Consider the following 12,354-nt stretch of genomic DNA (forward strand, 5'->3'; position numbering starts at 1 on the left):
CTGAGCTCATACACATGTTTATTTACATACAGATACATATTTAAATTATGCCTGCACTAGATTCTGAGGGCAAAGTTATAAATGCCAACTACCAAGTTGTAATGCTAAAGCTAAAAGTGGTTTCCATTTAATGAATATATTTTATACTAGGGTGAGAGATAGTTTACCAATATATTACAAATCAGACTTAATAATATTACATTTATTGGGAGAAGATTGAATTGGGATACACCTTCATTTGTCAAATCGTGGTTGAATTGTGACTATAGATTGACCATGGATATGATAGTTCAGCCAAAGTCAACAAAAGCATTCTGTGAGAATCGATTGGCTATATGGAATTTCCAAATAAAAGTATGATATACTTGATTGTTATTTATAAATTGTGTGTAACACTCCCTTTATAACAGTAAAATTTATAGACATGCATACATTTCCCTGGAGAGCTGGTTGTTACACTTAACTGGCATCACCAGCTAATGTAATTCTGGGCTCAGCCCCAGAGAACAGAGTGAAGCCTAGCTAATGTAAGAAAAAAGGGATTTTTGCAGGATGCTAAATGGCTAAGAGATTTACTGGTGAGGGGAAGGCCTGAAGGAAAAGACCCCAGATTGAAAATGACTCCAAATGAGAGTCCAGCCACTGCCTCCACTGACAGAGTAGATGCCTTGCAGCTCCAAAACCGAGCCTTCGCTGCAAGGAAGCTTGGGAAATGTAGTGGTTGGTTTCCAGCATCTACACACTGAAGGGGATTGGATGCACAGGATCTGACCCAGAGGAGGGTGGGGATGAGGATGAGGTCCTTGCCAGTTGAGGGGTGTCTTGCCAATGGGTTTCAGCCCCGGATCAGTTCACTATAGATTCAATGAGACTGAAAAATGACAATGGAGTGTTCTTGGAGTGAAAGGGTTTGCACCCAACTTTATTCCCATGGTGGCAGTTCAATCAGTAGAATCCTGTCCACTCAGAGCAAGTCTGCAGGCAGCAAGCAGGTCTCTGCCTCTGGGTCTCTCTGGCCCTGCAGCCATCTCGGTCTCTGTCCTCGGTGCTGCCACCACTCCAGTCTCTGCCTTCCTGCAGCCCTGCAGCCCTGCAGCCGTGCAGCAGCCCAGAGCAGTGGGCAGAGCTCTTTATATTGAATCAATAACAACGTATTGCCCATACATGTGAAGTGAGCAAACTGACCAGGGCCAGGTGAGAATCCTGGCCATAGTAACTTTCACTTGCTCCACAAGGGGGATAGCTTGGTAAGTCTGGAGAATCCTGATGGTCATATGTGGAGAGGTGGGAGAGAGCTTGGAAGAGGAACTGACAGTTGAGGGCCCGGAAGGCCAACCCAGATAATTTGTAATTCCTTCTAGTCTTGCCAATGGGTTTCAGACCCAGGCAAATTCGCTGTGGATTCAATGTGACCAAAGAAAATGACAGTAAAACGTTTTTGGGTGAAAGGGTTATACCCAACTTTATTTCCAGGTGGCAGGTCAGTCACTAAAATCCCGTTCACTCAGAGCTAGTCTGCATGCAGCAAGCCGGTCTCTGCCGCTGGGCCCCTCTGTCTGTACAGTCATTCCCACACAGCCGTCCTCTGGGCCTCTGTCCTTGGTGCTGCCACCACTCCAGCCTCTGCTCTCCTGCAGCCTTGCAGCCCTGCCACCGTGTCGCGCCCAGAGCACTGGGTGGAGCTCTTTTTATAGACTCAACAGCCATGTATTGCCCACAGGTGTGCAGTGAGCTAGTCAACCAGGGCCAGGTGAGAATCCTGGCCACAGGAACTCTCATTTTATCCACATTGCTCCTCCTTTGACATCTGCTTCCTCTTCCCTAAAATTTTGGAGTGATCACCCCCAAAACCAAGAATGTCATGTGTCACCAAATTTAACTCTAAGCTCTGTTGATACTTTATAGCCAGGAAATATCGGAGGGATTAGTGGTGAGAGATATAAATTTGGGACCAGCATGATGATTACATTCTGACCAGGAGAAAGTTCTAAATCTATTTTAGCTTCCGTTTTTTCATCTGTAAAATGAGGCTATTTACCACGTAAAGTCTGTAAGGATGAGAGTTAAGTTTAGCACATACTTATCCATTCGCATTCATCTACTCCAAGAGAATCTTGAAAGGTCATCGCTGGACCAGCTGGACTGGCATCACCTGGGAAACAATAAGACATAAATTCGCAGGCCCACCCAGGAGCTATTAACCCCAAAACTCTGGGAGCAGGGGGTGTGTAATCTGTTTTAATAAGGCTTCCAGGTGGTTTCAATGCACTCAAGTAGGAGAACCCCTGGTTTAAGGGAAGAGTTTTCAACTTATGGTAAACAGAGAACACCTAGGATGCATCTTATAAAAGCAGATTTTTGCCTCACACCAGAGATTCTAATTCATTAACTCTGGTAACCTGCATTTGAATAAGCTTAGAAGGTGATTCTAGATCAGGTGTGCTTGAACTTCATTCTGAGAAAAATAATACAGATTTCAAAAAGTGACAGTAATTAAGGGGCCCCCTGCCAGCAGATGAGTTTGGTTTGTCCTTTACAGTGTTTTACTAAAAGCTGTCTTAGTCGTTAATGTGAAGATTGCAGATAAAATTTCTGATCCTGGCTTCTTTTGAATATTCAGATCAGGCAACACAAGGCTGTATTGTGGTGCAGCCACCTCTGGTTAGAGTTGAAGCACCTGCCCCCTCTAAAGGCACAGCTTTTTTCTCTCATTTTTATTTCTTAACCTGGCCAGCTCCTTCCTTGCTTGTTGATCCGCTGAGACCTTGCTCTCCTGACTCCTGTAGTTTACTCATTTGCCACTAGAGGGCAAAATCAGCAGGGGGTGGCTGAGTGTCCTTGTGTCCTGGGAAAGTTGGAGAATATGATTTCCTGCTAGGGTGGCAAACATAATTAATGCCCACAATCAACTCATTTTGGACAGTTTATCATTTGGGGATACTTGCTGAAATTGTTTTCTCCACAGATACAGATGGGATTAAAGACTTGAGAGATTTTTCCAGGAGGAAAACTGTTCTGTGTGTTTCTCTAGCACCTGCAGTTCCTGATGTTTGTTGAATGAATGTTGGATAAAGCACTAAGCACAATGCCTGGCATATAATAAGGGCTTATTACATGTTTTATCTCTTCCTTTTCTTCCTCTTCAACAGTAATCTTGAATCTTTAACCTTTTATATGTCTCTTAGAATTCCTATTTTAAAAAGGTAAAATTCTAAATAGATGTAAAAAATAAAATTTTAAAGACATAAATTTATTGCTTATCAGATTAGGGAAGATTAAAAGGATTGTAAAAACCCAGTTGTCGATATAATACAAAGATGTATTATAGCAGGCTCTGTTATGCATTGTTGGAGAGAATGTCAACTGGGTTTAACATTACTGGAGGGCAGTTTGACAATGTGTATCAAAATTTAGAACATACATATAGTTAGGAATTAATCTCAAAGAGAAAATCAAACATGGGTATTATACTAGGATAAACTAGATTATCAGCAACCCTCATGTCAGTGAATTAACTAAGATTTATTCCTTTATCTACCACTTGGTCATAGCAAGTCAGCAGAGGACGTTGTTCCTTATAGTTACTAAGAACCCCGGACACTGGAGACTGTCTTGACCCATGGTCAATAGGATAGGGAAAGGGAATATTGAGAATGAAGCCCTGGCTTTTAAAGTTTTTACCCAGAATATCACAAGTCACTTTGCTAAGGAAATTGGCCAGAGCAGGTAAGAAGGGCATGCCTAATTTAAAAGGTAGAAAAGTATAGTACTGCCATGTGCCTTGGAGGGGAACTCAAGGATTTGTTAACTGCTTTAATGACCACTCTAGTTATTAAGATGTATGTACAAAATTATCAAAGTTACTACCTTCTGCAGGTCACAGAAACCCAACTTCAGTGGCTTAATGAACAGTAATTATTTTTTTTCATGCAGTAGAGTCTAGAATTAAGCAATCTAGAGCTAGAACCACGGTTCTAGAAAGTCCTCAAGAACCTTGGTCCCTTCTGGCTTCTTCTCTCGTCATCCACAGTTTATGGCTTTCATCCTAATGGTCACAATTTGACTATTCCACCTCCAGCCATCACATCTGAATTTCAGGTAGAGAGTAGCAGGAAGGACAACCATAGCTTTCCTGGAAGTTATATCCATCAATCTTCCACTTCAGTCTCATTAGCCAGAACTGGGTCACTGTCACTCCAACTTCAGGAGAGTTTAGAAAGGTGATGAATTTTTTTAACTGGAGATTTTGCTGTCCCTGAGCAAAATCAGCTATATATTGTATACTGACAATTTAGAGATAACTAAATATTAATCTTCAAAAATATTTTCTTGAGGTGTAGCATATACGCAATAAAGAACTGATCATTAAACTTTACTGCTTAATGAATTTTGACGCATGTATATATACCTGTGTAAGCATCACCCAAATCATTTCCAGCACCTCAGAAGCCTCCCTTGTGCCCTTTCCCAGACAAAATCCTCCACAAAGGTAATCACTTTTTGGATTATGTAACCATAGATTTTTTTTCTGCCTGTTCTTGAATTTATGTAAATAGAATCATACAATATGTGCTCTTTGTGTCTGATTTCATTTGCTCAGCTGAATATTTTTAATTTATATAAACTACAGCATACAGAGAATAATGTAAAATCAGTAAAAACAGTAATGTAAAACTGCATTGCTTGGCATGAAATAATGTCCTTGATATATTGCTGAGTTTTTAAAAAGATTATAAGAATCTGTTTCATATATATGGACTCATTTATGAAAAATTAAAAAATTATATCCATACATCTTATAAGCTTACAGAAAAAAAATTGAAATAATATTCACCAAAATGTTATTGTGAGGTGTTAGGATTCACATAGTTTTAACTTTCTCTATATTTTTCTATTTGGTTTAAATATTTTTTAAACTTTTAATTTTGGAAAGATTTAAAATTTATAGAAAAGTTGCAAGAACAGTACAAAGAACTCCTATATAACCTTAATCCAGATTCACCAATTGTTAACATTTTGCCACATTTGCTTTAATATACATAACTATAAATAAATGTTTATAGTTTTCCTGCCTGAATCATTTAAGAGTTAGATATCCTTCATTATACTCACTCACCCTTATATACGTAAGTGGTTATTTTCTAAGATCAGAAAATTGCAGAATAATTATCAAAATTGGGAATTTAACACTGATAAAATACATAATCCACAGTCCATAGTCAGTTTTACCAATTGTCCCAGTAACATCTATGGTGATTTTTTTCCACCGGTGCTGAGTCCTCAAGTGTCTTTAGCTACTTGAATCTTTTTATGATGAATAGGTAACATTTTCATTAAAAAAAAAAAAAAAGAACCTGAAATAACTTGCATTAAGCAAGAAAAGCAAAGTGAGACAAGAACCAATACAGCATTTATCTTCAAAGCCTGGTCTGCCTGAAGCCTTGCAGATTAACCCTTTTGTTTGTGTCCCTTGATGTGTCCAGGGCAGCTGCGAAGTCCTGCAGCTGATAGATCTTGGGAACTCGCCTTTCTACCACAGGTGGGTCTGGCAGCATCTGGAGCTGATAGACGATGGATCTCTAAAGAGCCACTTCAAAGGTAATCTGGCAGCTGGAGCACAGCAGGGGCGCCTGGTCCCAGCCCACAGACTCTTAGAAGTGTGCAGCTAGGAAGGCCTGGCAGGATGTCTGGTTTGATCCCTCCTTCTGCCAGCTGTGGAAACCTGGTCCACGTGGCTCTGCCAGGTTAGGCTCCTGCCCCCTTCTCTTTTTAGCCTTTCCCCTTGGTTTCAGGTTCTCTCAGGGACAGAGATGCAAAAATGAGAACTTGGAGGTAGACAGAGCCTGTTTTGATTTCCACTGATTAGCTGGTTGACTTTGACGAATACTTGAAGCCTCTGGGCCTGATTTGTTCATATCTGTCACAGTAGTGTTATGGTTGAGAGCATAGGCCCAGGAGCCAACTGCTTGTGTTTGAAGCCAGGGTCCATCTCTTACTAACTGGGTGGTAATGGGCAAGTGACTGTGTCCCTGAGTATCAGTGCCCTCAGAATCTGTAAAATGTGGGTTAGGGTCCCTGCCTCATAGGCTTGTTATGAAATTAAGTAATGAATATATAAAGTTCTTAGAATACTACTTGGATGTGTTAGTAAAAGTAGATGTTCATTGTCATTATCCCACAGGTTATTAGGAAGACAGAATGAAATCATGTAGGCACAGGGCCTGGTAGTGGCTCAGTAAATGTCCTCTTCTCATGTCAATTTCTTGTCTCTTTTCCACTACCAATGTACTAGGGAAAAGCTGTATCCCTCAATTTTTTTAACAATTTTTTTTTATGTTGTGGCCAAATATGTGTAGCATTAAATTTACTATTGTAACTATTTTTAAGCATACTGCTCAGGAGTACTAAATTATTTAATAGTATTAAATAGTATTCAGTAGTATTAAATTATTAAATAATTTAAAACTATTTAATAACATAATGTGCAACCATCCTCACCATCCAATTCCATAACTTTTTCATCTTGTAAAACTGAAACTCTCTACCCATTAAACAATAACTCCCCATTTCCCCTTCCCCTTAGCTTCTGGCAACTAGGCATTCTACTGTCTGTCTGTATGATTTTGACTATTGTAAGTTCCTCATTTAGCAAAATGTCTTCAAGGTTCACCTATATTGTAGTATATATCAGAATTTATTTCCTTTTTAAGGCTAAATAATATTCCGTTGTATGTATATGCAGTATTTTGTTTATCCATTCATCCATTGATGGACACTTCAGTTACTTCCACGTTTCCTCTATGGTGAATAATGCTGCTATGAACATGCATGTACAAATATCTCCTGGAGATCTTGATTTCTTTTGAATATATACCCAGAAGTGGAATTGGCTGGATCATATGACAATTCTGCTTTTAACTTTTTGAGGAAACACCATACTGTTTTCCACAGTGGCTGCACCATTTAAATTTCCACCAACAGTGCACAAGTTTCCAATTTCTTCATATCCTCAGCAACACTTGTTATTTTCTTTTTTTAAAAATAATATCCATCCTAAGAGGTATGAGGTATTATACTATTATAGTTTTCATTTGCATTTACCTAATTATTAGTGATATTGAGCAAGTTTTATGTGCTTATTGCCCATTTGTATATCTTCTTTGGAAAAATGTGCATATCTTTTTCCCTTTAAGATCCAGTTATTTGGTGTTTTTTGTTATTGTTGTTAAGTTTTAGGAGTTTTCTGGATGTTAATCCCTTATCAGATACATGATTTGCCAATATTTTATCCCATTCTGTAGGTTGCCTTTTTACTCTGTTAATATTAATCTTTTGATGCACAGATTTTTAAGTTTTCATGAAGTCCAGTTTGTCTATTTTTTCTTTGTTGCCTGTGCCTTTGATATATATCCAAGAAATCATTGCCAAATCCAGTGCTGTGAAGCTTTGTGTTATGGTTTTTCTTCTAAGAGATTTTATAGTTTTATGTCTTACATTGAGGTCTTTGATCCATTTCGAGTTAGTTTTGCATATGGTGTTAGGTAAGGGCCAAATTCATTTTTTTTGCATATGGATATCCAATTTCCCAGCAGCATTTGTTAAAAAGACTGTTCTTTCTCCATTGAATTGTCTTGGTACTCTTGTCAAAAATCATTTGACCATATATTCAAAGGTTTATTTCTGGGTTCTTTATTCTATTCTATTGTTCTGTATGTCTGTCTTTATGCCAGTGCTACACTGCTTTGATTACTATAGCTCTGTAGTAAGTTTTGAAATCAGGAAGTGTGAGTCCTCCAGTTTCTTTTTTCTTTTTTGAGATTGTTTTGGCAACTGAGGTCTCTTGAGATTTCATTTAAATTTTGGGATAGGTTTTTCTACTTCTGCACCAAACTAGTGGGGATTTTGATAGGAATACACTGAAAATCTATAGCTTGCTTTGGGGGATATTGGCATCTTACTTAACAATATTAAGTCTTCCAATCCATGAACATGGTATGTGTTTCTATTTATTATGTCTTGATCTTGAAATAAGCCAGTCACAAAAAGACAAATACATGATTCCATTTATATGAACTTTTTCTTTGTGTAGCTTTCTGCTCTCTGGTACTCTGTCCTGTGAACTCTGCCTTGTCCTCCCTGGACTCTCAATCTGTCTAATCAATTTAGGGAGATTGATGGGCTCCACCTCAGTTCCCCGTTGCTGCAATGTGGCCCAGAAAATCTCTAGGCAGTAAACTGGGGCAATAGCAGGGCTCACCCCATATTTTCTATTTCTTGGATGCTGTTCTGCATGGCCTGATACCCAGTGTTTTAAAAGCCATTTTTTCATATATTTAGCCCAGTATTTTAGTCATTTCAAGTGGAAGAGTAAATCTAGTCCCTGTTAGTCCATTTGGCTGGAAGTCTAGATCTATGTTTCTAAATAGCTGAGTTTTATTCTACTGTATGGATATACCATAATTAATTAAAGCAATGACCTTTTACAGGGTATTTGAGTTATTTCCAGTTTTTCATTGTTACCCTACTGTGGTGAATTTTATGGTGTGTTTATCGTTGCATACTTGTTGAAGGAAACATAATGGATAAATTCTTAGAATTACTGGGTCAAATAATTGATCCATTGTGACTGACTATGCACATTTAAAATATTAATAGATATTACCAAAAAAGCCTTCCAAAAAGGTTTATTCAGGGCTCTGTCTATGTGTTTTGTTAATCCAGGCCTACTTATACAGTTTGGATTTATTTCTGTTAATATTACTTTTTTCCATTTTATTAACTTTTTTAAAATTAAAATATCATTGATATACAATCTTTTGAAGGTTTCACATGAACAACATTGTGGTTTCAACATTCACCTATATTACCAAGTCCTCACCTCTCCCATTGCAGTCACTGTCTATCAGGGTAGTAAGATGCTATAGAGTCATTACTTGTTTTCTCTGTGCTGTACTGCCTTCCCTGTGAATTATTGTAATTGTGAATTATAGTGCCTCTTAATCCCTTTCTCCCTCCCCACCCATCCTTCCCAACCCCTTCCCTTTGTTAACCACTAGTCCCTTCTCAAAGTCTGTGATTCTGCTGCTATTTTGTTCCTTCAACATTACTTTTAATACTTGATTCTAACACCAGATATCTACATTTTAAATCAGTACTTTTGAGGTTTAATTTTCATCCAGTGAAATGCACACATTTAGTGTGTAGTTCAATGAATTTTGACAAACATACTATAATCATCATAGTTAAGTTATAGAACATTTTCGTCACCCTAAAAAGTTCCCTGTGCTCCTTTCCAGTCAGTCTCTACCCTTCACCCCTGGCCCTCAGCAACCATCTATCACTAAAGTTATATTTGTCTTTCCTAGGGTTTCATATAAATGGAATTATACAGTATGAATTCTTTTGTGTCTGGTTTCTTTCATTCAGCATGGTGCTCCCAAGTAGTTGGTTTACTCTTGGAGATCTTGTTAGTAACTCTCATAGAGGGCCTATTACGTGCCTGGTACTATGCTAAGTATAATGCATACTTAATCTGTAATTCTTACAATAGACCTACTAGGGCTCTGAGAGCTTATGTGACTCATCTATCGTTCTATGGCTGGTCATCCATTTATCTTTTTATTGTTGCTCCTGTCCCCAGTCCTGGTTTGAAAACTCAGATAAATGTCATCTGTTAATGGAAATACATGAGCTTTGAATCATATAGACCTGGGTTCAAATCCAAGCTTCATCCCTTTCATGGGTGACTGAAACTCTGCTGTTCATTTATCTCTTAGATCTGCATGTCTTAAATGAGGCCAATGATACTTGTCTGGGTGTAATGAATGTAAAGGCTCTAGCTCAGGCCTGGCACAAAGGGACAATACATGGAAACCACAGTGTTTTTCTTTTCTGTTTTTCTTAATTGTCTCATGCACCAGACTAGCCAGGAGAGTGACTATGGTATATATATCTCCCAACTACCACCACCACAACCCTCATATATGCAAAGACCCACTAGTGTGTTTTTCTGTGCTTTTTCTAACAGAACCTTCTCTTGCGGAGAGATTTAAGGAATTTCAGATCAATTTATATCCTGTACAAGACTTCAGCTCTCTGAAACTTCTGCATCTTCAGAAAGCCTGGGAGCAAAAGGGGACCAGCTTCAGTAGGAAGATTAAAACCTCAGAAAATTGTCTTCCAAAGACCATGGGTTCAAAGGTCAAGTAAGTTTAGCTCTTGGCAAATGGATGGGTCCATTCTGGTTGAAAAGGGGAATATGACCTACAGGGCAGAATATCAGGGATTCTGGGAGGGGCTGGAGGTAGAGGTTGGGGTATGTGTGGAAGGCAGCCTAGAGAGGTCCTAGGTTTGATATCCAAGAGCTGCATTCCCTACCTCTAACTCACAGGGCCACTTTAGGTGGTCAGTTACTTCCTTTCCCATGGAACCCATTGAGGAAGAAGGAGGACATACCTTTGGCTCTGATACTCTGTCCATGTGTCACTGGGCCTTTGTGCCTCGGAGTCTCTTCAGAGAATTCTACCCATCTAAGAGAAGCAGTAAATAAGAGTCTGGGCTTTAGAGTCAGCTCAAGCCAAGACTAAATCCTGGCTTGGCTATTTATTTTAGTTTTGTGTTCCTGGGCAAGGGTCTTGACTGCCCCAAGCTTTAGTTTCCTCGTCTGTGGATAGTAGTATCTTAAGTTTCGGGGTTGTTGCAAGCCAGCAGTCATGATAATTATAGCTAACATTTATGGAATACTCTATGCCTGGTACTGGATTATCTAATTTTAATCCTCACAGTAACCCCGTGAGGTAAGTACTATTATTATCACTACCATTTTCAGGCAAGAAAACCAAAGTACAGACAGAGATTAAGTTACTTGTTCAAGGTCACATCGGTAGAAAGTGGCAGAGCCAGGATTCAAACCTGAGCAGCTTGTTAGCACCATCTTGTTACTTTGTACAATTGTCATGATGGGAACAAGGTGGATGCGCAATGAGGGCTGTGCTTTTGCCTCAGCCCAGAGAGACTGAGAAGCAGAAAAGGACACTCAGTGGGTACCTGCCTAGAGGCAGCTCAACACTAGGCCCAGAGAAACATAACACACAACTTCCCCATCAAATATGAAACAAAAATATTACAATGATATTAATAATGACATTAGTGTCACAGTCCCCCTGTTGCCCCAAGTACCACTTCATTCAAGTCCTTTACTTATTAACATTTCCAGCCTGCTTGCCTCAATAATGAGCATCCCATGACTTCTGAGTTTTTTTTTCCTCTGATGGGTATTCTTTCCAAGGGAACCAGTGCTTGAAATCCCAGTCTCAGAACTTCTGAAGGTAGAGATGGAATAGAACCAGTTTCTTGGCTGTAAATCAGTAAGGGAAAAGGGACAGGTTAGAACCAAAAGTGAAAAATAAAAGACATGCTGGGCATCTGCCACTCATGTATATGTCCTGGGGGGTGCCTTGTTTATATGTCGGGTGAGCCTAGCTATGTTCTCATCTCATAAATAATCTTTTCCCTGCTTCTAATCCAGACAGCACACATAGCCTGACTCTTACTTCTACCTAGCCTGAAACCAAAGCAAGCACAGCAGGATTGTCTGTGTAAAATCACCTCCAACCTGACCGAAGTACAAAGTCTGCAGGCTGCCCAGAGATACCAGTCTTTGAAAACAAACAAACAAAAAAGCCATCTCTTCCCTGCTTGCCTGTCAAGAAGAGGGGCCTCAACCTCTGCTGTGTCCCCAGGGGTACAGAGTAGTCTGTTCCATTCTCAGACAAATCTGACTTAGAAATTCCTTCCTCATGTTGAGCATGTCAGCCAGCCTGGACTTCTTACCATCAGGCTTGGCTCACTGCATGACATTGTCAGCCCATTCTTTCATGTAACAGACTTGAGGTGTTTAAAGGGGGTCCTAGCTCCTTCTCTCCCAAGTCTGTGCCCTATTAAACTTCTCCAATTCTCAATACGCTGTCTCCCAGAGCTTGATGTTGATTTTCGTACCTTCTGGGGAGGTGTGAATTCTCTAGGGAGGGGAGATCTCAATTTGCAGTAGAGTTGGAGCATTTATCCAGGGTTTTATGAACTGGCTGTGGTATAAATGAGTTCTCTTTAACAACTGTCAAATTTCAGATCCAGGCGTCCTCATTTGATTGAATTTTCCATGATCAATACCAAGTGTGGTTATCTCCCCAAGGAGGCTGCAGTGGGGGCTTATGTCAAGATCCATACTGTGGAGCAAGGAGAAACTGTGGTAAGTGTGTAGAGAGCCTTGTTTATGATAGAGCATAGAACATGGTGGGCTAAGAGTGTTAAATCATGAGAGTAGAGGTTGAAAAACATCCAGCTCTGTATTCAGTG

At 39.5% G+C, this 12,354-nt stretch overlaps 1 protein-coding gene across 3 annotated transcripts in view; it reads left to right on the plus strand.

Moving 5' to 3' along the window:
* CNBD2 (cyclic nucleotide binding domain containing 2) overlaps positions 1-12,354 on the plus strand; it is a 65,694-nt gene that overhangs the window by 23,697 nt on the left and 29,643 nt on the right. For all 3 annotated transcript variants that reach the window (XM_057502948.1, XM_057502949.1, XM_036902424.2), the window contains exons 8-10: positions 5,484-5,598; positions 10,028-10,205; positions 12,127-12,247. In XM_057502948.1, the coding sequence (XP_057358931.1) occupies positions 5,484-5,598; positions 10,028-10,205; positions 12,127-12,247 (414 nt within the window). The remainder of the gene's footprint in view (positions 1-5,483; positions 5,599-10,027; positions 10,206-12,126; positions 12,248-12,354) is intronic.

This window comes from Manis pentadactyla, chromosome 5 (genome assembly GCF_030020395.1).
Source record: "Manis pentadactyla isolate mManPen7 chromosome 5, mManPen7.hap1, whole genome shotgun sequence".
NCBI classification, from domain to species: domain Eukaryota; kingdom Metazoa; phylum Chordata; class Mammalia; order Pholidota; family Manidae; genus Manis; species Manis pentadactyla.